This window comes from Melanaphis sacchari, unplaced genomic scaffold, assembly GCF_002803265.2.
Source record: "Melanaphis sacchari strain LSU unplaced genomic scaffold, SCAv2.0 Contig395_pilon_pilon, whole genome shotgun sequence".
NCBI classification, from domain to species: Eukaryota; Metazoa; Arthropoda; class Insecta; order Hemiptera; family Aphididae; genus Melanaphis; species Melanaphis sacchari.
This window is the reverse complement of record NW_020271251.1, coordinates 333,078-361,032: the sequence shown is the minus strand read 5'-3', so window position 1 is coordinate 361,032 and position 27,955 is coordinate 333,078. Positions and strand designations below refer to the sequence as shown.

Below are 27,955 nucleotides of genomic sequence, written 5' to 3'. Positions count from 1 at the left end.
ATCAGCTATTTTAGTAGGATTTTGAGGCATAATTTTGCGTCGATTTTCATAAATATTTTTTCGAATTCTATTTATATCGTTTATAGTTATATCTAATAAATTACTATTTTTCAGTTAGAATAATTTTTTTTGGTCTGGTACTTACATTTTCAATAGCTTTTCTTTTACATGCTGTATTTATCACCTGCTTCTTCAATAGTTGGCTGGAATATTCACCATGATTGTGCTGTGGTGTATTTGTATTGTTAATAACTGTATTATTTACATTTGTATAAACTTTTGCTGAATAGTTTTTAGTTAACGAATATTTTTATGTCAATGAATAAGTCCTTCATTATATGAACCAATTCGAAAATTTAAAATTATTTAAAATCAACTGCTTTTAACCACAATTACTTTCAATTATATTTTCCATTGTGCGTAGCGTACTTTTTTCATGAACTTCAACACAAACTAAAATATTATAGATATCTTAAAATCTATAAAAGATCAAACCAGTCACGCTTTATCTTTATTATCAGTTGTCGTATGAATTTCGAACGTAATATTTTCTCTCTTTTCTATTAATGAAGAAAAAACATGATTGTGAACGTATTATCTATGTGATAAAATATACGTAGATATATAATATAATATTTTAATTCTTTCAATCAAGGGTTACCATAATATAGTAACTGAAATTTTTAGTGGCGGAAAAAGGAAATATATATTTTTGTACTGGTGGTAAATAAAAAGGCCGATTTTGGCGGAAAAGGAGATTACCCACTGCGCACATATTCAAATGACAAGCATGCACGTCCGGTGCATGTGCACTTGGAAAATTTCCATGCATCGGACTCTTTACTGTGTAAGTATCCCCTTGAACAGGCACGATTACTTTTTGAAATTCTAGTTAAATAGATAACGAAAAAAAAACCCGAACAATTTGTGGATACGCCGAGCAAGATTTATTTTGAAAGAATTTTTACAAAAATGTACACAGTAAAATAGTATATGCATTGTATTACAGGATAACGCAACTAAGGTAGTTGGATACTCCTGCGCTATGCAGCGATCGAAATATGATGGTATTATTGCCACACTGATAATTGTAATTTAGAAGACTAAAGTTATGTGCAGTATGAAAAACTTTGTGTAACACTCTTAAAGTTCGAAATTTCAAACTTATAGTGCAAAAATAAAAAAGGTTATATGTACAATGGCCGTATGTATCGTAAAATATATTCATTGTTCACTTTTAACACGAAGAAAATACCTAAAATCTATGGTTGTCAAGGTACTAACAACTATTTGAAGTTCAATGATATTTCAAAATCGATTTATTTAACCTGTAAACTATTACACACAGTTATGTGTCGACAAAACACATCCACATTTATAGATGCGTACATATAACTCAAAACAGTACCAGGCTGAAGTTTGGTTGATGCCGTTGGTGATTATACGTACTTCACGTTAAAAACAAATAAATATATTGATAATTATTTAACCTAGTATGTACCTTATAATTATATCATTGTTATTCCCAAGTCATGGCTAGTGGGAATATACTAGTACTGGTATACGTGCGGTTATTACGGTTACCTGGTCAGAATACCATAGCCATAGCCTACATATATATATACAGAAAAATACTTATCCTTTCACGCCGTTTCGTTACAATGTGCACGAAGAAATAGGAATAGCACGTGCATTATACATATTGTTAGTTAAACATTAACTCTATGTAAGTGTTGTGTACAAGTGTTACATTAAAATTTATAATATATTATTATACAACAGCCGGCGGTATATTGCTTTTCGTCATTCACGTTTTTACACACGTATTATCGTAAAGATAGGTAATATTTTTTATTACAATCCAATAATATTATATGTCTATTAAAAATATTTATGGCTCAGTATATACATATCATGTAAGTCACAACTGTAAAATATTGTTTAGGGAAGTTGCGATTGTTTTTTACAACGTAAAAACCATTTTTATTAGAAAAATTATGCGGGCTATTATATTTTTTTATATTGATATAGTTAAATGTTGACAACATTTTTAAAGCCTAAGCGCCTATATTTCAAAACAAAGATAATTTAACATGTTCTCATTGAATCTCCAACAAACTGATTCAACTGTTGATGTAGTACTTCAATGTATTAAAACTTACTTTAAAACTGAGACGGTATTTTTAGGCATACTCAGACGGTATTTTTAGGCATACTCAATAGTATAATTTAGAACTAAAAACCGTAGTTCAAAATATAATCTCAATAAATAATATAATTGGTCATTACAATATTATTCTATAATACATCACAACAGCATACAACCGCTCAAGAATCAAGACCGGATACAAAGCACAGCGCTTTGTTTATACTACATCATAAATCGAACGATTCAATGTTAGCGATTTCGTATCTCGTAAATCATAATAAAACGTTTGATCGCTACAAATGATCGATTTTAATTTTTTCAAAATGAGTGCCTTCATTAATTACGACTATTTGCGATATTAAACGAAATAATATGAATATAATCTGATATCTGGAATGCGGTTAAAAACCAAGACGCTATATTATAAGACACGAGTATAATACCTATGGTACAGAAAATCTGGATTGTATCAGAAGTTAGAATACGCAGATTTTGCATTATATTCTCAAGTCTAATACGTAGAGTATTATTGTGTAGAACGCACGGGCCACTGTAGTACACATTGTGAGATTTTACAAGCTCAACTCTTTGGGCAGCAAATCTTTTCTTTTTTTTTTTTTTTTATTGAAACTCCATGATATAGTGGGCATAATATTATATTATATTATATTGAGTGGTGAGCGTGTAATAATAGTATTCGCTGTTCGCCGCTGATCCTTATCAATAATACTATACTATTAAATTATATTATACATCGGTGGAATGATTAAGCGAAAACCACAATATTTAAGTCCATACTACAGATGTCGCATTTATTTTACCAATGAGATAAAATACAAAATGCAATACTACTGGGACAAATATAAACTCAGCACAGAAATAATGACTCTGCTGATCCGATGATATTCGTCACGATATTATAATTCAATATTGTTGAAAGAATTCACGTGTTATTCGGTGTAAAACTATAAACTATAATATGTAATAACTATGAGTACCAAACAAAAATCCATTTAAAGTATCGCGCATTATAAACATAAATTCTAGTCCTTGATTTATTTTCTCGTACATTTCATAATTTTTAGTTTACCTTTAAATCATTTGCTCCTTTATTTTGGCCAAGTTCGATTTTGACGTTTTCGATAATGTATACAGTCGTCCAGAACTTTCATCAAATGAAAGTGATGCACATTGTATAGTTAAAGAATTAGTGATAAAGCCAAAATTACTTTTTAAATAAGCTGAATCAATCTAATTTTCAAACAAGAATATTGAATTCTTTATCTACTTTGCAGTGCTTTCGTCTTTGGATAAAAACAGTGATTTAATATAATCGCTAAGTTTTCAAACTAAGGAGGAGTGGTAATGCTGGAAAAATGTCTTGAATTTCAACACACGACTAGGTACTTTCAAAAATAATTGTTCTAATACAACTCATCATGCTATCTATATTCGACAATTTTTATCAATCACCATTGCTAAAATATACCACAAAACATAAATTTTACACGTCAATTGTTAAAATATGCAAAAAATATGCGAAATAAAATAACCACCATTTACTTCAACGTGATGTTGTAATTCGGGGACATATAAATAAAAAACAGTAATCATAAATTGCAAAAAAAAAAAAAAAATACTTAAATTCATACAAATGTTAGTTCTATATATTAGAAATGTAATCAATAAATAATAGAGCAAGTGTAGTAACATATTTTTTTGATTTTTGTATATTTTATTTTATTTTATTTTGTTAATGCCATTGGGGTTTTATTAAAAAATTAATATTAATAAATAACTTGTTTTGAACTGACCAGTGGCTAAGTGCGCATATAAGTACGTATGATATTGCGACGTTATTAGGCCAAGTAAGATTGAGTACTTAAAACGTTAAAAATGGTGAACAATGTTAATAGTGAAAACGTGATTAATTATTTCGATGTAGAAAAAAAAAACGTGTGGGTAATGTAATCAGCAAAATTGTGTAATCGTCGGTTGTTAAACCATTTTAAAATACAACAACTTCTATAGTCGTATTATTATAATATTATTTATATATATTATCCAATTTCAACAATTGCTGTAATAATTAATGATCGATTTTTAATGGTATTTTTCTGATGTCTACACGCTTAAGTTTTCGACTAAAATCACTTTTAAAAAATTTAGTAATGATTTCTACAACAGTCATACTATTGTAATCTCACAAAATAAATAAAATGCAATCCGTTTAAAAGATACCTTTGCTTATCTTGGTAGACGAATAACTATTGCATAAATGTTGTAAATTATAAAATAGATAAATAAAATTGTATTAGAGGAATATAATCACACAATCATAAAATATATAGTACTTTTTAATAATGAGAACTAAAAGACAATTATATTCAAATAAAAATTCTGAAATATTATGAAATAATTGTTATTGTAATTGATTGAATTACTCTCAATAGCTTTTAATATTCAGTAATTAATCATCATTATTCATTGTTTAATGTGTAAATATATTACTATGGTATTAAATGTTTATATCATCTGCGTTAGAAACAAAATTTGTAATTGCCTGCTAAAAATCAAATAGGCAAAAAACATGTTTTTTTGTAGATACTGAAACAAAATAAATATAATTTTAAATAATTAAAATCTCTATTATTTGTCATTCAATTAATTCAAACTTCGTAAACAATTAAACTTCAATGACGTAAACAATTTTACGATAAATGAAAAAAAAAAATTCAAATGCCTTTAAATACCTTTCTAATAATCAACATATTTTGAAAGCTATTTACGCCGAAACTTCACTTCTGTCAACGCTAAATAGATTGTATAGGCTATTTTTATAAATTTCCGCTATGCTAATGAACACCACGCCTCTGGACGTCTTATTTGAATATCCATTCTCATCCGTTTTCTCAATTTATCACTAATGAATTATTAATATTATTATGTATATCCGAATTAATATTTTCTTTGGATACCTTAAATTCAATTCACTGATTATAAATATTAATATTATTATCTAATTTTTATTAAACATAATTAATTTTACTTTTTTTATGTTGTCTTTTCGTCATTCTTATTATCACACTACAGTAGTATAGGTACACTTTTGGTTTTCGTTTCTTTTTTGTGTATTATTGATTATTATTATTATTACATTTTCTCGTAAAACATGTAAAATTGTTTCGTTGGCGTTGCAAATTACTTGAGGATAATATTATAAATTATAATTTATAATATACATTATAATTCTTACATACTATAATATTTAAACCATGTTTTTCGTTGACCTGAGACTTAACCTCGATACTAAGTTCGGTACTGATACTAAAAGAACCCGTGTAAGTCCACCATAAACTAATAAAACTTTAGTGGGTTGTATGAGTGGCCACGTAGCTGTACTACTTACCAGTTAATAATTCACAACCATCCGCCTGCCTTAAACATAATATTATAACTTAAAATATATGCATGTTTCTATATTTATAAGATACTTTGTCGTCATTTGCACTATACCAAATCAGATATATAATCACTCGTATCTATAATTAAACTGTACTTTTCTTATTCCCAAGTGACGTAAATTTCTCATCCAAATTGTCGTCATCGTGCATTAGATTTTAACTTTACTATTATCGAATACCCAGGCGTGTTGGTTGAATTGCCTATCCAACAAATAAGCAAACGCATTATTAGGCATAGACATATTATTGAAATCATCAAATTCGGTTTCGGATGACACAAGTCATCTGGCACTTCAAGTATATTTCGAGAACATACACCTTTATTGTGTGTAACATTAAATGATTCAATTACTTTAATTTTCAAATATATTAAACGTGTTAGTATTTATTTATTTTATTAGTAATTTATATAAATAATTTTATAAATTTTAAGGCATTAATAAACAATAAGAGTGTTGCAACCTAAAAAACTATTCTCTCCAAGCACTAAGATCCAAGTTCAATAAATGATCTCTGCATTTTATTTTGCGCGAATATCTGTAATAAACAATAATTTACATTCGAATTAAAAGATATAAATATAAATTGAGTAATGATAATATCAAATATTACGTATACTATACAATAAATGAAAAATATTAGCGAATTTTTTTAATTTTAAAACTTGTTGGAAAGTTCAAGAATATATACAAGAATGCAAGTAATAATTAACTATACGAATAATTAAAATACTTAGGGAAAAATTATTGAACACATAACTTCTTTCTGTAGGTACGTAGATACGTAATAGAACTTTGAACCTATAACTAAAAAAATAAAATATTTACCTAGTTGTCTTAAAAACGTTAACTGGAACTTCATTCAATTCAGTTGTAGCACATAATACATGACCAAGGTCGAGGTTTCTCAAAGTTCTCAATTGTGCTAATATCATAAACAAATATGTAGGATATATCAGTATTATATTCACGAATTTAACTATAAATTTATAAAAATACCAATAACTTTATCCTTATACATACCTGATGAATAACTTCCTGCTTGATTGGACACATCAAAAAAGTAACGGTCACCATATCTAATACGATAAAATACATCAGCTATGATGCACTGTGCAGTTGGACCAACCGTTCCACCGTCAACTGGTCGTTCAAGTAAAGCTCCCACGAGTAAATCAATGTCATACACAGATGCGTATAGTTGTTTTAGTTTTTCGACGTCCTATAATCGTGATTGGATATTATTATTACAATTTAATATAGAGTTTAGAGTCAAGTTGAGATCAAGTATTTGATAATATACAAACATACGATATAAATAATTGAACAATAAATAGTTTTAAAATAATTTAAGTATATAAAATAATACATTTTTGAAACTATAAACATCCGCACGAGGTTTTAATCTGTAGTTGTAATTTAAGGGCGTTAGTAAATAAATTTAGTAACTATTTATTTGAAGAATAAAACATAAACAACATTTTTAATTTCCATTTTTGTATACCTTTAAATAATTATCATTAACAACATAATTATTGAGAAATAAATACAATAAACTTACATCATATGATAAAATTGTATATAAATCTTCAAATGAATTGACTTTTTTAAAATTACACAAACTTCTTATCGTAATATACGATGGTACGCCAACGTCACGCCCTCTTTGAATGTCCACTGACAGTAAATCTGTGTTGCCAACGACATTAAATCGGAACATGAAATTTGATATCTATTACATGTTTAAATATTTCTGATGTAATAATATGTAATAATTGATACAATTTAAAGTAAAACCTTCCATATCAAAAACCTCTCAATAGCGAACGTTATTTTAGGAATAAGGACATTTTTACAAATTTTTACTAGGAAAACCTTCAAATAGGGAATACTTACCTTTTTTAATCTTAATTTAAAAATAATGTAAAACGACGAAAAAAACGCACTTACACTAATATAATGATAACAGACTTTTTAAAACTTGATTTTTTTTCACACCAAATTGAATTGAATTTATATATGCATGTATTCCTTTTTTTATATATTTACTGTTTAAATATTAAAATTATCTTATCAATAAAACATAAAATCTTAATATTTACATATATACAGTCCTTTTAAAACATTAAATAATAATAATATAACTTAATTTAACTTATCACATAATTTTTCCTTTTATACATTTACACTTAATGAATTATAAAATTTTACACCTTCTGAATAGTGGACACCTCCAAATAACGAACAAAATTTCGGTGATCAAAAGTATGTCCACTAATCGACAGTTTCACTGTAATACTTGTATTATTATATTATCAATACCTAATCAAATATCATGATATCGATTTATATTAAATATTGATTATTTACTTTCAATTATAAATTAATTAATACTAAATACCCATATTTAATAAGTACTTACTAAAAAATTAAACGAAGGTGTAAACATACGGCCTGGTGTTACCGTCATACCTCTGACTATTTCATCAAAATTTGAGCCCTCTACTAAGGGATCAGGTTTTGACATCCATTCGCCAAGTCTTACTGAATCCACTATTTCATAATTATTGTTTACAAAACTGTTAGTGTAAAAAAATATAATGAAAACAATACACAATAAATACCATAAGGCATAAATACAAAAATTTTACTTGTATAACGAAGGCACTGTATTGTGTGGCACTCGAAAAGCACCACCTGCGAATTCTGTTGTCAATTGTGGCATGAGCGAAGGATTATACCGTGTCCTTCTACTCTTTCTAAGATCTAAGCCGACGCGTCTTGTGAACGATTTGCCTGTGCATACATAAAAAACATTAATTTACATTTTCTTTATACTACAATACGGGCAACATCCCAAACAGACAGCATACAATTAATATGAGGAGTTTGAGGATTATAAAATACAAATTAATTAAACAGAAATGACATTCCTCGTTGACAATGCAAATTCTCCTGAAGATCTGTCTGTCACGATATTAAACAGTAAAAAGTAAAATAATAATTACACAATACTCATTGGTTATACACTTATATTGCTTCTAATTGATAAATTTGTTTTTGATTTTTTTTAAATTAATTAATGAAAGCTACAATACAAGTTAAAGAAAACTTTCAAAATATATTTTTGACAAATAAATAATTTTAAATACACAAAATCTCAAATCGGGAACATTGCAGTTGTATTATATTTATCAGTAACCACTAAACAATTGGCCGAGCATAAAACAAAATCATTACCTGCTATTGATGATTTGTCTTTCCCTCAAATTTATAATATACATAATTATACAACACTGGTTTTGACGCATAATCGAAGTTAGTAAAGTTAATTAAAAGCTCAATACCTCAATACCTCTGTATTTGTAATAAAAGTAATTTTTTTATGTAGAATTCACTCCAAATACTTTCTAATATAATGATATTTTAAATATTTAAATGATGTAAATACCAAGTAAAATAGGCAAATAATCCCGATAAACAATTATTTGGTTTAGTGCGCCAACGAACTTTCTAGCTTCTTGATATAACACTTCATCAGACCATTGAGGATTTATTTTTTGTAACTTATCAGCCACAATATTATGATACCTGGTAAACATTATTGTATATGCTGTGAGCCCAAAGTGTTGATTTAATCTTGGATCTCCTATAAATAAATGTAAATAATATTATATTATAAACACGAATAACAATATAAATATTGTTTTATTTTATTTAAATTATTATTCACGTTGTCTAATCAATGAATTTAATAACTAAAATATAGCATTGCTTACACATTGACTTTTAATATGATTTTAGAAACTTCAGGTAAACAAAACTTTGCTAAAAATTATTTTCAAATGTAATAATATCTTTTCAAAAATGTGAAACAGATAAAAAAAAAACGCTGATTGCAATGATCTAAAACGAAACAATAAGTCAACACCAATAAACTATAGATATTTTATCACTAATATTTACAAATGTTACATAATAAATATATTTTAATACCACGTGCATTTAAAACAAAATTCGAAACATTGAATTAATTATCTACCGATTACGTAAAAAATTTATTCGGCAAGATTCATCATTTTCAAATTCTACCGAAAAAATATCACAACCATATAATATAACAGTAATAATGATTATTAGACATTAAATAATTTTAATGAAATAAAATCTACAATAATTATTGTTACGTAAATAATTGTATAACATTACCAGCTTCGAAACAAATGCCCACGTTTTCTCGATCATCACATAATAATGATCCGTATCTTTTCTTTTGAGGAATAAACTCTTGCCCATTTATGATATCTGTTTTCAACCTTCCTCCATTGAACGATCTAATTGAATCTGCCTTATCTTTGTTATGTCCATACAATTGTGACGCGTCAAAGAATGATGTCGCCTGATTCATCTGTGAAATAATTATCAAATACATCTTTAATGTTGGAAACAAATTTTTGGTAGGTATATAATTATATTTACAGACATTATAATCAGAATGTTCAATAGTTTTCAGAGAACAATTAAGTATAGAAGAATGTATAATGAAACTAAAATTTATACAATATAAGCTAGTTTTGGATGATTTAACGACAATGTCTCTAAAATATCATTAAAATCCTTTAATAATGATCTCACTGTACTAAATTGTAATTCAAAAATAAAATCTCCCTCACTACCATAAAAAAACCCCGTTGGTGACAATTCAAGATAGAGTTTAGATTCATCAAAAAGCTAGACACACTAATATTATATAATATTATAATACCATTAAACTCTATTTAATCATAAATTGTAACAGTATTATTTATACATCTTGTATCTAAAATCTACGCATTACTTATTCTTACTTCAAATCACTAGGTGTAATTAAAAATCTTAAAATTCTATCTGATTAGTACTGAATAAACTCTCAAGGGCTGAAATATTATAAGTTTTAACTTTCAACTTTTAAGTTTTATAATCAAGAATCAAGATATAGATTATATTTACGTTAATCTGTGTCCAAAAATAATATCTGATATGATGTCAATAAAATAAAATAAATATTTTATTAAAAATTAACACTTACCGGGGTTTGAGGAATTACGGGACAATTGAAATTATTGGCAACTGTCATTGCACGTCTAAACTCCATACAAGTTTGTCCATAACGACCAAGAACTGGGTCATTCACAGGTATCTCAATAGCTAATTGACATTGGTATGGGCTTCTACTATTGATTTTGTAAATCGGAATGGAACAACACTTTTCTGGCCCTGTTCACATTATCGACAATAACTTAAATTGTAAATCATAATTTATATTTTAAAATACGTAATTAAATAAATTTAGACGGTATAATATACGTATAATCTAGAAGTCATATTTTATAATTTTATCGACGAAATTACTTAATGTATAATCAATGATCTATGATAGGACTTACTGAAAAAAAGAAGTTGTTTTTACCTGATGTATCGGATTCCATGAGGCTAATATCATGATTGGCCCATTGGCCAAATTGACTTAGATGGTAATTGTTATTGTATTTATCTGGTATATTATTCCTGGCTCTTTGCAAAAATATAACTATCTGTAATTCACGAGGTCTAGGCAACAGAGAACCATTCATTTGTTTACGAACTTCATAAATACCTAATGATCATAGTATTTATAAAATAATAATAACACATAAACGATATACAATATTATAGCAAATTTAAATTGCATTAATGTCTTAATGATATCAATAAATTGTTTTAGTAGGTAAAACTACTAAATGCTGTTATTCAAAACATGTTTTGCTAATATAAACATACTGTTTAAATTGCAGGTAACATATCAAATAATTATAATAAATATTAATTGTTATATTAAGTAGTTATACTCGTATACTATGTAGCATACACTTATAGTGAAACTTCGATGCTATATAAATCACTGCATAATGTTAAACGTTATTAAATTATCCTAAAGATCTTCAAATGAGCCCTGCAACTATGATTCAATACCTTTGTAAGCAAATATTCCACAAAAGTCAACTTAAAAAATTAAAAAATTCAACTAATGCAATCACTGGTTAAAAGTGAAAAATTAATTCAATAACTTGACTAAAAAAAATTAGTTTATTCATTTTTTTATTAATTAAATTATGAAATGATAAAACACCACTATAACTACTTACGTATATAATTTTAAAATCAATATTGCGATGGTCATTTAGATAAGAATCAAAATTCAAGTTCCTGTACCAATCTATGGAGTAATTCATTAAGACTATTAAGCAAACTCAACCTCATTTATTCAAATTCTGACTTTTGAAATTTTTAAATATATCATATTTTTAAATTATTTTTTATAGTACCTATACTTAAGGAGTGTCTTGCAGTGGTACAAACTTCTGTTTTACAAATGATAATTCTTTTTTTTAACTATGAAAGTAAATAACTTTTTTTTAAATGTTAATGTATCTAATTTAAAATTCGATTGAGTAATTTTTCAGCTATTAAAATATTTATAATAAAAATTAAAGCTCTTAAAAATTGGTCATACAAAAATACATAATATATGTAATATCGAATATATTATTTATTATATTTGAAAATTTTTATAAATTTTAAAATTGATAAATTAAAAAAAACTTTCAAGAGTTTTAAAACTTTAAAATGTGATTTTTTAAATTATTTAAAAATTTCAAAGATCGGATTTTGAATAACTCTGTAATGGAAAAAATACATTTTTAACGTGATTCGTGAACCACTCTTTACCTAAACACATCTACGTGAAAGTAGTTGGAGACATTTATATATTCATAATATATATTATTAGGAAAATATCTCATTACATTATTGTTTTAATATTTTAAATATTCAAGCTCACCGTCATTATAAGCAGCTTCAGAAAGTCTGATGTATGGAGTCACAGACGATCCCCACAAAGGATTCTTCAAGTTATTACATTCACCATTTATTGTCCTGTAAATTTTATTTCGTTTGCACGTCACTTTTGATACACACTTATCATAGTATATGCTATTAGAATGAGGACCATCTCCACGGTAAATCACAGGATCGTCATTGTTCGACTAGAGATAAAATATCAAAAAGTTAAAAAATCAAATACATTTTCTGTATCATAATTATTAAATAATAATATATAAATATATTATTGTTATTATTACGGTTGATGTATTATATTAGAGTTTTTTAAACTTTAAAATAATATAGGAACACTAAAAAAAAATAATAAACAATGAGAAATATGTTTATGAAAAATGTAAAAATTAATATCCATGGCTGTAATGAATTAGGTACCTGACTTCACCTGGGAACAAATAACTAATATAAATAACAGCACTTGATGTAATTCTCGGACTTCACCTCAATTCACGGGCAAGTCGGTTTCGGTGATGTAACCTACCTCGTTTTGTGAACAAATCCAAACTAAACGGGAGATTTACCTGTGCTTGGTTTGCTGTAATTCAGTTTAAGTGTAATAACTATTTGAGCAAATTGGTACAAATTCTTAACTTAGAAATGATAAACGAACAGAAATTAATTTTCAAAAGGAGGCATTTTTGCCCGTAACAGCCAAATTGAATAACAATAAATAACTTATTTTAATAAGCAAGAAACAATAATATTTTTTCATATTAAAAAAAAAATGCTTATGTGAACTACCCTAAAAATGTCGAATATTTCTCAGTTAGGCCTCTAAAGAGACCCGAGTTAAACTTCCTAAGACCCAATAGATCTATCGATACACATTTTGCTGAAATCAGTCTAGTGGTTTTAAAGATATTATTTTGCTAAATTTTACATATATGCATAGTTAAAGGTTTAAATGCATTTAACGTGTCTTACTTTAATTAATTTTCAAATATTATTATATTATTTACACTGTCTATAAAAGATAAATGCATTTAGCTACTTTTTTCAACTATAATTTACATTTAAATCTTTTTATAAATTACTTATTATTGTTACTTACTAAATAACTCGATGAAGTTCCCAAAAGTGATATGACACATAACCATACAAACAAATTTAACATCTTTGTACATACGAATTTAAAACTTGAAAATAAATAAAATTTACTTATTAAACATTATTTATTTAATAAAAATTTTGCACAATCTAAATAAATTAAACATAATATGTAAAATATATGAGGAAAATTGAATTTTTTTACGATCTTGTGATTTTACTATATCAAAGTAATGACTTATTTTTTTTTAATTTACAATTGATTGATAGCTAAAGCGCAAAATTAAAAAGTGAGAGTAATAGAAAGACTAATCAACCCCTTACTCTCACATATTCATACACACAATTATATAACCCTTAAAATACCTTTATATACTTTGTAAAACGTTAATAAATACCTGACAACAGGCTTATAATAGTTTTTATACTAAAATATTAATGTGATAATATTTTTAATCTATTTTACATCCATTGAACATCCAATCAATATTTTAAACACAAATAATTAAAAAAAAAAAAATCAATATTATATAGAATGGTTTACATTCAAACATAGTTTTAGAATAAAAAAAATACTTACATAAAACTTACAGTTTTTATTTCGTATCAAATGTACAAAAATAATAAAAAAATTATCTAAATTAATATAAAGAGAGCTAAATCTAAAAATAATGTACTTTACTTCTGGTGTAGGATACAACTTTCTAGTTTTAATGTGTTCTCAAACAATAATTATCATACCTCGATGGTTCATAATTGAATATTTTAATTATTGACAAACAATTATTATCAACATATGGTCTAATAAATATTAACAAATATTTTGCACATGTCGATGATCATGCTTCTATAATGTATATTATGTTATAAACATTTAACAAGTGTTTGTAATTTGTGACAACTTTTAGTTACATAATAACTATCTCTGTGATGAATTTGTAAGCACCACAGAATTAAGAGAAAATTAAAGAACAACTATATAAACTCCTTCACGAAATATCATATTCTAAGGATAAAAATACAGTAATTTATGTCACTATTTTTTTCCAACAAAACATAAAATTTTATATTATTAAATATCAACATCTTTAATAAAATTAAAAGTGTAAGGCAGTACGTAGTTTATTCAAGGTATTGTAACGAAATTACTTTCAAAGAACAGGTCGTCGCAATAATTTTTATCTCTCTCAGACCTACGCGCTGTACAGATAAAACGTAAATACAAAACATTATATCCAAAATATCATTAAGAATATGAAAATCAATGTACAATTTATGAAAATTTTTTCATAGAGTTGAGTCAAAATCGTTTTTTCTTGTTTTTTTCACAATAAATTAATATGGTCATCTCTACACTCTTTGCACGATTAGATTCTTTAGTTGACGGCTACATTGTATTGTTCAGAAAATCTATACTTTTTAAACTTGACAATCGTATGATCATATTATTATTTCCAATCACAAATACTATTTTTGATTTTGATTTTAATTATAAATAGTTACTAATAATAATTATAACCAATGGAACTGGGTATGCAGATATGTATATGGCTTTATAGCCGGCTAAAAATACCTGGCTAGAATATACGTACAATAATCCTTAGTCCTTTCACGCTGTTTGTAGTATTTGATTGGACAGTAAAATACGAATGATACGCGAATAAAACCTTATTAATGGTGTTATTAGGAGTTAACACCTTAAAAACAAGACTCTATTTTGTATTCACCAATAGAGACTTAAATCTTAAGAGCATCTATAAATATTAACCCTGGTTTGGATAGATGTACATGTTATTTAAATTGTAGAATATATGTTAGTATTTTATGGTTGTTAGTATTTATTGCATTTATTTAAAATTTTGAATTAAAAATAACATCTGATTCGTATACAATTAACGTCTTACATATAGTATTATAATGGTTAATTAATAACTGATAAATCCATCAAATTATGAAGATTCTTTCCAAGCACTAAGATCCAACTTCGATAAATGATCTTTACATTTCACCATGTTCACCGTGCGTGAACGTCTGTAACAACCAATTAAGTAACAATATTTTTTAATATTAAAAATAATATTTATTTATTTATTATTACTTTTACCAAGCTTTAAATATTCAATGAACTTAAAACTTGTACTTATAGCATAAAAAAGAAAAATTCAAAAATTCAAAAATTAAAATCACTATAATATAATGTACAAAAATGATTTGTATAAAAATAATTTCGTGCATTTCATTCCAATAATTTGAACAGAAATTAATACTAGCACCAAATATTTTTTTATAATACTCGCCTTTATTTTGCCCCATTTCAGAGAGAAAAGTTATAAGAATAAAAATAAAACATAAATTAACTCAAGATATTTACATTTTATGCTCTAAAAATGGATTTGAAAAGTCAAAATAGATAAAAAAAAATAAAAATATAAACAAATAATTAAAATTCTAAACGATGAAATACTGAATACTTTTCTAATTAAATTTGTCATATTATACAACTAAAAATATATATTTACGCTGATGGTTTAAAAATATTAGCTGGCACTTCTTCCATATCAGTAGTAGCGCAGAATACATGACCCAAATCGAGGTGCCTCAAAGTTTTCAATTGTGCTAATATCATAAACAAAAATATAGGATATATTAGTTCCATTGTTATGAATCAAATCATGAGCTTAAAAAAATATTGATAACTGCATACATACCTGATGAATAACTTCCTGCTTGATTGGACACATCAAAAAAGTAACGGTCACCATATCTAATACGATAAAATACATCAGCTATGATGCACTGTGCAGTTGGACCAACCGTTCCACCGTCGATTGGTGGTTCGAGAAGAGCTCCGACGAGTAGATCAATGTCATGCACAGATGCGTACAGTTCTTTTAGTGTTTCAACGTCCTATAATCATGATTGGGTATTATTATTATAGACTAATACAAATTTAGAATTTAGTTGGTATCAAATACAGTAGAAACTTGATTAACCGCCATTTTATGTTATTCGTCATCGGTCAACGCCGAAAAAAGAAATTAAATTAGGCGACAAGACGATCGCGATAAACTCGTCGTGGTGCCCAACACAGTAACTATCAAGTGATAAACGAACAGCCCATATGTGTATGTGTGTGTGTGGATTAGTGTTTTTGTAGTTTATGTGTCGTGTTTCAAAGGTGGCAGAAAAGCGGAAACGTGTTGTATTAGGATTCAATCAAAAACTTAAAATTATTAAACTTTAAAGAAAGGTCAAATTGCTACAAATGTTGCTCAGATTAATGGTGTAGGAAAAACAACAGTGAATGACATAAAAAAGGATGTTGAAAAAATTGAGCAACATGTAACGCAAATGCAAAGTAACGATGAAGATGTCATAAGTCGTAAAACCATGAAACCGGCAAAATATGAATAACTTGACAATATTATGTATCAGTGGTTTAATTAAGTTCAAAGTCAAGGAATCCCACTTTCCGGTCCTATTATAAGCAAGATGGAGAATTTGAAATTTTGAATAATGAATAAATTATTTTGAATGTCACTGCCGTTAAAGAAGAAAAATTTTATATATCAAGAAGTTGATTACGATTTCGAAGATTCAAGAATTGAACTAAAACTGCCAACTAGCCATTTAGAAGCAAAAGCGATGTTATCAAAGTGTATTGATTGGCTTGAAGTACAAGAAGAATCAAACGCTACGCAAGTCTTATTTCTACGTCAAATACGAAATATTGCAGCTAAAAAAGCTATAGAATCTAAAAAACAAACAAAAATGAATGATTATTTTTTATAATATATGTGGTTTGTATATAATTTGATATATGTAAGCATAATCTCTTTTTTTTTTTTTTAAGTAGGTACACACTTAAAAAATATAATATACGTTTCTGTTTATGTTTATTTTGAAAAACTTCCATTAACCGTCTATTCGATTAACCGTCATAGTCCTGATCCCGACAGTGACGGTTAATCGAGCTTCTACAGCATTTTAATTATTTTATAATATATTAACATACGATCAACATATTATACCTCATATTCTATAAATACTTAAAATTATAATAACAAAATAAATAATTTTTGGTTTTATAAAGCTGCGTATGGTTATAATTTTAGGTAATTCCGTTTCAAGCAAATGATAATTGTAATTATTTATTTTAAAAATTAAACGAAAACAAAATGTATTTACTAACTTATTGATTAACAACATAATTATTACTTATCCAACATTATATTCGAAATAAAATAAAAAAACTATCAACTTACGTCACTTGATAAAAAATTTGATAATTCTTCAAATGAACAGATTTTAGGTAAATTACACCATTCTCTCATTTTAGTATAAGGCGGTAGGCCGACATCACGCCCTCTTTGAATGTCCACTGCGAGCAAATCTTGATCACCAAAAAATTGATGATGGAACATAAAATTTGATATCTATAAAAATATGTTAAAATATTTAAGATGTAAAGCAAAATTTTAATTTTATAAAAAAATGTAAATCTTTTTTCGGTGTCGTCAAAATATAAAATAAGTAAGTCGTGCATTCTAATTGTCTTTAAACATTACTATTCTCATATAAAACAAAGAAAATATAAAAACGGAATACTAATTGATGGTGTATGTTATTTTAGAACTACTTAAAAGGTATTTTATATTAAATAACATTGATGAAAATGTGGATTTATTGCAATCTACAATGATTGTGTAATAATGATAATTTGGTAATATATAATAAAATTATTACACGGTATTTTAAACAATGTATGGTACTGTATTTGTGTATCTATAAAACATTCAAACTAATATTTATTTACAGTACAGTGAAGCATATTTTGAAAGTATACTACTTAAATAATTATACAAATATATATTTTAAACAATTTTCAATAATAATATTGAATATTTACATTTTAAATATATCTGTTATATTTTTTATTGACTAAAGTCTGTGTTAAAGGTATACCTTTTATGAATTATTCATCATAAATAAATATCAATAAAAAAAAAAATATGTTCAATTGGTACAAAATTTAACGCTAATAATAAATGATTAAATTTTAGCATATAACTTAAATACTTGGTAAAAAATTTAGAAAAGTATTAGAAACAGTTTGATATAACATGAGATTGATGAGGTTATTTAAATAGGTGCACATGATAACTTTTATTCAAATACTTTTAAACACCGTGTCTGGTGATACAATACAATATATTAGGTATATATATAATTTAAAACATAGTTTTACCATTTTTAATAAGTATATGAAATATTTACGAAATAGTTAATACTTACTAAATAATTATACGATGGGGTATAATAACGACCTGGTGTTACCGTCATGCCTCTAACTATATCATCAAGATTTTTGCCCTCTACTAAGGGATCAGGTATCCACATCCATTCGTTAAGCTTGGATGAATTTATTGTCGTATAATTTTTATCTATGTAACTGTCGATAAAAAAAAAAAAATGTTATACAATTAATATACAACAATAATGTTTTATTATAAATAGAAAATGTTTACTTGTATACCGAAGCCACTGTATTATGTGGCACTCGGAAAGCACCACCAGCAAATTCTATAGACAATTGTGGCATGATTGAGGGATTGTATATTGTTCTTACATGATGATTAAGTTTTAAACCAGTGCGTTCTATAAATGATTCACCTGAAAATAGTATATATAAGAAACATTAATTTTAGTTATATATTTTGAACGATAATTTGGAAAAATAATAGCACAATATTCATTAATTATACACTTATACCATTTCTCGCAAATAAGTGTTCGATATTTTCAAATTAACTAATTTAAAAAGCTATAATAGATAAAAAAAATCTTTAAAAATTTATTTGGATGAATAAATAATTTTAAGTATACAAAATCTCAAATTAGGAACATTACAATATTAGTACAATACAGTATTAGATAATTAATTTATCTTAAAACGACATTTATTTTTTGTATCCTTGATGTATCATTGCTTTATATTTATAATATATTATAACACTTTATACTGGATTGGAGCTTAGTCAAGGTTAGTAAAGTGAATTAAAAACCCAACACTTAGTTTTGTAGTCAAATTAATTTGTTTACATAAAATTCACTCCAAATATCTTCGAATATAATAATACAAAAAGTATATTGAATGTTATTATATATCATTTAACTTATTTAAACAATAACTTAAGTGATTTTCAAAAAATAATAATACCAAGTAAAATAGGCAAGTAATCCCGGTAAACAATCAACTGGTTTAGTGCACCAAGGAACTTTCGAGTTTCTTGATATAACACTTCATCAGACCATTGAGGATTTATTTTTTGTAACTTATCAGCCACAACATTATGAAACCGGGTAAACACAACAGAATACGATGTAATCCCAAAGTGTTGATTTATTCTTGGGTCTCCTACAAAAAGAAAAATATTTACAATATTTATTTTTATAAACACACAAAAATACAATATTTAATTTATTTTTATTCAAGTATTTCATACTGCCTTATCTATTGATTTAAAGATAAACACAATTTATTAATTAAGAAATTAAAGGTTATTTTAATTTGACAATTAAACGATAAAAAAAAATTTTAAAAACAAAAAACATATTGTAAGCAAACTGATGTATACGTAAAGTTATAGTACAATTAATTCTATATTTCTATTTGATCGAAGTTGTAATATATACGTATATATATATTCTCAATAGCTATGATTCCATTTTTAAAAAGTCAAATAATTGATAATGGTGCACCGAAAGAACTTTAAACAAAAATACGGATAAATAAATTTTAAAGTATCGTGCATTTTAAAAGAAATATAAAGCAATAAATTAAATTTCCATTAGTTGTTAATTAAAATTATTTTATTAAACACATAGTATTTAATTTTATTTAAGTACACTAAAAATATTACGTCAAAGTAATAAGTACCTAATAACAACAGTTATCTTTAAATAATTTTAAATTTGGATAAAATAAAAATTATAGTTATTGTAACATAAATATTCGTATACGATTACCGCCTTCAAAACAAATGTCCACGTTGAATCGCCCATCGCATAATAAAAATAATCCGTTTCTCTTCATTAGAGGACAATACTCGTTTTCATTTATGACATCTGTTATTAATTTCCCATTTTTAAAAGTTCTAATCGAATCCGCCTTATCTTTTTTATGTCCATACAATTGTGATGAGTCAATAAACGATGTCGCCTGATTCATCTATAAAAAAATTATCAATTATACTTATAACGCTGAAAATTAATTGCAGGTAGGTATGCAACTATATTTTCAAACATTTTATTCAATTAGAATTTTTTTTAGAGAATAATTAAGTATGGATGAGTGTACACGACAAAACTAAAAATAAAATAGATGAATTTCAAACAATTAAACAGTAAAAATATAAATTTAAAAATATTATACTTCATAGTTCATGCAAAGATACTGTTGAAATAAGCTACGACTCGATGATACACATAATGATTTTATATAGAATGAAGCTGGATCCGATCGAATAATTCGTTTGCTCGTTTATATTTTAGAACTTACAGCCAATTCTCGATTCAGATAAATTATAAGTAGAAAAATAAATAAACTTCCAAAATTCGATTTTAATTTTAATAACTATTTTTAATTGATAGAAATGCCTCTTTTCTAGGTTTTCTCAGCAATGAAATTTTATTTTTTATTCCTTGAATATCTAATATAAAGATCGAGTATAAGCACATTTCAAGGTTTTCTGAACATTTTATATATTATAGTAATAAACAATATAAATTAGAATATATTTTTGACAAGATCTAAGAAAATGATATGTACTTAATAAATTATAATATCTTTTAAAAAATAATATTAAACAGGTGAATATAAGTGAATTTTTTATTCTCATATATCACTATTTTAAATATATAATATGTAAATATTATATAATAGTTTAATTAACTACAATATTTAATATAAATAATCAAACCCTCGCGTTTCAACGCATATTGTACTAAGATATATAAACAACATATTACATAGTTAATATTAATTTTACGTTGGTTATAATTAAAAACTAAAACTCACTGGAATTTGAGGATGTATTGGACAGTTAAAATCATTAGCAGCAGTCATTGCACGTCTAAATTCCATACATGTTTGTCCACGAGGACCATAAACTGGGTCATCCGTAGATAACTTAATAACTAATTGACATTGGTATAGAATATTTCTTATTGCATTGATAGGGATAGTACAACATGGTATTGGCCCTATTTACATTATCAACAATAACTTTAACTATAATTCATAATTTATATTTTAAAATACGTAGTTAAATAAATCTTGGCGGTACATTAACTTGAAAGTCAGAAATATTTTAAGTTAGTTTTGATCAATAATTTAATATTGTGCATATTCTCACTGTAATTAATGTAAGCATAATACATAATATACAACGTGTAGTTATAATAATATGTACACAATGATATTGTTTAATTTTTATAAATATAGCTTATGTCGGATAACATACATTAATAGCTAGCGAACGTTTATAATATCGTTATAATAATTTTATAATTATATATATTTAAAATACGTTTTGAAAAAAAAATGTATTTATAAAATATAAGTAAATACTTATTTTATTGATTCGTGTTTAAAATAATAGAAATTACTATGCTAAAAGTATATCCCCAAAAGTAAGTATCCCTACATCAAAAGTCAAAAAAAATTATTAATGCCTGATAAATTGTATACATATGTTTATGACTTTATGTTTATAATAGTTTCGAAAAATAACAGATTTTTTATTGCAATAGAACTATTTAATTAAATATTCCAATAAATTCGATTCATTTTATACTAGAAGTCAAAAGTAAAATAAAAAATTAGGTTGGGTTAATAAAAATAAAATATAAAATATCCTCAGAAGTTGAGGTGGACGATTTGTCTTCACTGAAAATCATTTTTTGTACCCAATGATTAATGATTTAATTCAAATTTAACACAATTATTACAATGACTTATTAAATTAGAATATTATATAATTAAAATCTTCTTTATAACTGAGAGATTTTCACAGTATTTTAGCCAATAAGTTTCAAATTTTAATTCTAAATTAAATAAATTATAATATATAAAATTTATTTTTACAGGAAAAATCCGGTAGCAGGAGAGTGATATCATGAGTGGTCCATTGGCCAAATTGACTTAGATGAAAATTGTTGAAATCTGGTATATCGCGGGATTTTTTCAAAAATAATAATACCTGAACTTTTCGTGGTCCGGGTAATAGTGATCCGTCAACCTGTTTTCGAACTTCATAATCACCTGATGAAGCAAATAAATAAAATATTCATATGTATTATATGTATAATATACATTTAAATTTTAGTTATATTTATAGAGTAGGTAGTTAAATTATTAAACTTATACGTAATCAAGCCCACGATATTGTAGGAATTGCATTTTTTTCTATAATATACTCTTGATGAACAGCAAACCAAACTAAAAATCCATTGTAATAATATAATATAATGATGAATTTAAAACGAACATTTAAAGTGCGTATTCTTGCATATTTGTGGTTTTAAAATATTAAGTTTTTAAAAACAGTAAAATAAATTAATAAATAAAAATCTTTACTAGTATATAAAATTGTAAGAGGTTTTCTAAAACCGCGCTAACCAAGAAAACTACTGAACCGATTTGACTGAAATTGTTCACTGTTATAGGTTTCAGTATTAATTTTTTTAATAAAAAATAAGTATAAAGTTCTTGAAAAATTAAAAAATAATACCAATTTTTGGGGTCTCTCTGTGAGGTCCACAAGAACAGGCCTTTTTTATGTTCCTATTTTGTGACAACACTATTTATCTTTTTTCCATTTTTTTTTTACACAAATTTGTTTCAAATATCCTCTTAAGTGTCATCACATCGCCCGATTTTTAATTTTTTGTCGGATGGGTGGGAGAGAGGAGGGTTATAAACATTTCATTACGTTTTCATTAACCATTTTTATATTGACTTTCCGATCACATTAAATGATAAAATTTGAATAAAAATTCTACATATCATCGTCCGAAGGCAAAATAAACAACCAATCACGAGCAAAGCTGTGACAGATCGGTTAGTATATAAATAAATTATCTTTATTTTTGTATAATCGTATGCATATTTAATATTTTCTAAAATAACAATTAAATTTTACCTTTACTATGAATATTTCACTTAATTATTGAACGTGAATGTTTAATGTAAAAGATAAAGACTTGCTAATTTTAAATGATTTAAATTTTTTTAAATAATATACATATAAACACAAATAAAAATACATGGTGGTGGTGTATTATAAATAAATGTAGTGCAAAAATAAATAAAGTAGGTCAAAAATATGTTTAACTGATAAAAATAAATAAATCATATTTTGACCATAAAACTTTAAAACGACAACAAATTAGTATTTTTTAAAAAAAAAAAAGCTTTAAACTTTATAGTTGAATAACCATTAAAAATAATAAGAAAATAAGTTTTTAAATAAACTAAGAAATCGGATATTTAATTTCACCCGATTTAAAACTAATAGCAAAAAATATTCACAATACAAGGATGTATTATTATCCTAAACTACTGATATCAAGACAAGAAGTTTTAGATTCATTGAGTTAAGTATAAAAACAAATAGAGGTGAGTTATTTGTTTATGACAATAATATTCCAAATAAAATAATCATTTTTTCAAGTAAAAAAACATAGAATTTTTAAAACAATTAGATTTTGTATAAATGGATGGTACTTTTTATTATTTTGATAAATATTACACGTGATTATACATGATTCATGGAATTTAAAATGGTATATATTATATTCCATTAATGTCTTGTTTATTACAAAATAAAAAAATCACACATCACATTATTGAAAAAAAAATCAAAATATCAGGAGTAATATCAGATTTTAAAATAGCGATACATTAGTTTAAAAAAAAAATTTCCAAAAGTAAAGGTATTTGGTAGTCTACTTCATTTAGGCTAAAGTTAGTTTCGTTAAATACAAAATATAGGTTATACGCCACAACTTAATTCAGCAAATAAATACATAAGAAAATAGTTAGAGCATATTTTTAGACTTCTTTTTCTAAATCCAGAGGAAAAGGAAGATCGTATTACAAACTTTTTTATGGCAAACAAACCTAAAAATTCAGTTATAACAAAATATTGTGATTATTTAATAGATAATTATTATGTATCAAATAATACTATTTTTTCACTGAAAATGTGGGAACGACAATCTTTTACAGAATACATACGACAAACGCACGAGAAAAATTTTATTGGGATTTTAGTTCAAATTTCTATCATCAGAATTCACACGTTTTTAAAATTATTAAAATCCTCAAATTATTTCAAATAAACTCATACATAAAAATAAGTATTGCCAACTGTTACACAAAAATAAAATATTTTTCATAATTATAATCTAATATTTTTAGGATTTTAAAATACTTCTAAATATTCAAACTCACCATCATTATAATAAGCTTCATAAAATCTGATGTATGGAGTTTCGGACGTCCCCCACAACGGGTTCATCAAGTTATTGCATGAGCCATCTGCTGTCCTGTAAATATCATTTTCTTTGCAGGTCACTTTTGGTGCACACTTGTCATAGTATATGTTATTTGAAAGAGGACCATTTTTGTTATAAACCACAATGCCATTAATTTCAGCCTAAATGTTAAATATCAATAAATTTAAAAAATCAAAAAAATTTATTAACAACATAGTATCATAATATCTGGGATACCTACCTACGTTATTGTTATATAAGGTTGCATTGTTGCAATTTGTTTCAATTATACACTTGTTTAACTTAAACCTATGTCAATTATACTACTTACAGTTATTAATATTTCAATAAATTTGTTTGAAAAAAAGGTAGTCAAGTAGTTACCACTCTGCTGTATAGAAGCTATCGAGTGAGTCACTATTATGTATGTGTTAAATCTGAATTCAATAGTATTTCATTATTAGAACTAGGGACATCATGTTCTAAAAAACCTTAAAATATGCATGCATTTATGCCCTTTAAAATCATAATATATGCTCTAAAAATAATTAATAATACTGAAATATGCTCTTAGAAATATTTTATTTTTCATTAAAAATCAAAAACTATAAATTTATTTATTATTAAATAAGGCGTTTTTAATTTAATTTTTTCAACGAAAAAACTGTATTTAGTCTAAAATATTATATTGACTATATTAACGCCAGACGAAAACACACACAATATTAACAGACGAATTGACATCAACTGACCGTATTTGGCAAATTCCTTATCGAATGACTATGTTTTTCATAACACACAAAGAATTGGGAAAACACTTGGCAGATAGATTATTTAATTATTTATATTTATTCATTTTTATCTATTTTTTTTCAATTTCAAGAAAATTAATATTAAATATTGTATAATACGTATAAAATAGTATTCTCTAATTCACCTATTGCTTTAATTTTTTTTTTTAAATAAAATATATGAAATATGTACTTGAAATACAAGTATAACAAAATATGCACTTAAAAGGAAAAAAGAGTTGAATATATAAAAAAAACAAGATAAAATTTATTGCTTTTAACTTCTAATACTAAGAATCAAATTTATATACAACTAATGTTTTTAAATTATAACAAAATAATGAATTTCGTCCAAATTTGAACTTAAAATGTCTATAAAAAATAATTGTCTGTAAATCTTTTAGATTTAGATTTTTTTTGTTTCTGCACAAACTACCTATGAAAAATCTTATACTTAATTTTCAAAACTTAGATGAATTCTAAAAGATTTCATGAATTTCCAACTACAAAATATTTCGTAAACTTTTGAGACAATAATTTTCAATCAAAATTTTTAGAAAAAAAAAATTAAAAACTGCTCATTCTTATAGATAGTTTAAAAATATTCAAAATGTTTTGATAAGTTTATAATAAATATAAATTAATAATTTAAGTATTGTGTGAAAATTTTAATTATCTACGGTTAAAATCGATTAAACCGTTCAAATAACATTAGTTTTAAGTAAAAATCCTCGTTTTTCTTAATATTTTGTGTTTAAGATAATTTTTAGAAGTACAAGAAATATTTTAGTTTTGACCCAATCCTCCCCCCCCCCCCAAGTGCCAACTAAATTAACTTTCCTACCAAAAGATATATTTAAGTTGAAAATTAAAGCATTTTTCCTAATATTAATCATATTAACTATTAACATACAAAATAAATAAATAGCACATCGTTAAAAATAAAACAGTATATTAATCGCTCAGCTAGAATCTAAAATATCGAAAACAGGAATATTTATGCAAAACTAATTTTAAATAAAAATAATTTTTGTTTTATTTTGTATTTCAAAAATTATAATAATAATATTATATTATATTACATAAATTAGTTTGATATAAATGATAAAATTCAAAAAAATTCAATTATAACAATTTAATAATCGTTAAAAAAAAAAGGTTACTCGTTAAGCTCCTCACCAAAACACATCATAAATCTATTTGTTCATTCCGTAATTACATAATTATATTACTTAACCATTAAGTAATTATTATTGTAATTTTAGATTTTTATATTTGTTTCATCTTTATTTTTTAAATTAAATTAAATTTAAATTACTTAAGTAATGTACCTCAAAATAAAACTTTTTTTGAATATAATATTAATCAATAATCTACTTTTTATGAGTTACTTAATTATTTATTAGTTAATTAATAATTACTTACATTAGAGCTTTTGGAAGTTCTCAAAACTAATATGGCACATAACCATACAATCAAACTAAACATCCTAGCGGAACTGAAACTAAACCCTGGCCATTGAGTAATTTACTGATTAAATATTTTTTATTTATGTTAAAATAAAACATAAACATACGTGTAATGCATTAAAACTATAATAAATGTTATTTACATTTAACACAATATCGTGATTTTAGTATAAAAAAGAAATGATATATTTGACAATTTTTATCACTCAAGCTTATATTTGAACAATTTTCGCGGTAAAAAAAAATACATAACTAAAACTGACAGTTTTTAACTTATTTAAATTAATATATAGAGTTAAACACGATTATTACTACCTTTGCTGCTACAAGATTGTCTAATTCTAATATAATATTAAATAATATTTTTATATGTCTATATTTGCACAATAAGTAGATCATGCTTATGTATGTTATAAACATGTCAATAAAATGACATTTAACTAACAATATTATAACACTTGTTTTATGAAACTTTAATAAAAAAAAAAAAACAGGTATCTCTTCAATAAGGCACTATAGAACAAATAAAAAATTTAAACAATCTCTGTATGAACTT

The 27,955-nt window shown here is 25.3% G+C and overlaps 2 protein-coding genes across 3 annotated transcripts; both read right to left on the bottom strand.

Annotated features, from left to right (window-relative positions):
- Nucleotides 1-5,991: 5,991 nt before the first annotated feature.
- On the bottom strand, nucleotides 5,992-14,183 carry LOC112597228 (peroxidase-like). The gene is made up of 13 exons (XM_025343192.1): nucleotides 14,158-14,183; nucleotides 13,582-13,666; nucleotides 12,472-12,676; nucleotides 11,062-11,247; nucleotides 10,681-10,868; nucleotides 9,822-10,020; nucleotides 9,064-9,261; nucleotides 8,264-8,408; nucleotides 8,035-8,191; nucleotides 7,174-7,344; nucleotides 6,636-6,834; nucleotides 6,441-6,537; nucleotides 5,992-6,150 (listed from the first exon to the last, which is right to left on the bottom strand). Exons 2-13 carry the CDS (start codon nucleotides 13,642-13,644, stop codon nucleotides 6,084-6,086), a joined length of 1,875 nt encoding a protein of 624 aa, XP_025198977.1. The 5' UTR covers nucleotides 13,645-13,666; nucleotides 14,158-14,183; the 3' UTR covers nucleotides 5,992-6,083.
- A 1,229-nt stretch (nucleotides 14,184-15,412) lies between these two features.
- LOC112597225 (peroxidase-like) lies at nucleotides 15,413-27,525 on the bottom strand. Of its 2 annotated transcripts, XM_025343187.1 has the most exons (13): nucleotides 27,507-27,525; nucleotides 27,356-27,434; nucleotides 25,096-25,300; nucleotides 22,726-22,902; nucleotides 21,658-21,842; nucleotides 20,607-20,808; nucleotides 19,798-19,995; nucleotides 19,106-19,250; nucleotides 18,873-19,029; nucleotides 17,843-18,013; nucleotides 16,286-16,484; nucleotides 16,097-16,193; nucleotides 15,413-15,608 (listed from the first exon to the last, which is right to left on the bottom strand). In XM_025343187.1, exons 1-13 carry the CDS (start codon nucleotides 27,515-27,517, stop codon nucleotides 15,527-15,529), a joined length of 1,908 nt encoding a protein of 635 aa, XP_025198972.1. In that variant the 5' UTR covers nucleotides 27,518-27,525; the 3' UTR covers nucleotides 15,413-15,526. The 2 variants fall into 2 exon arrangements, with proteins under 2 accessions (XP_025198972.1, XP_025198974.1); XM_025343189.1 differs by lacking the exon at nucleotides 27,507-27,525 and having other exon boundaries at nucleotides 27,356-27,490.
- Between the last annotated feature and the right edge of the window lie 430 nt (nucleotides 27,526-27,955).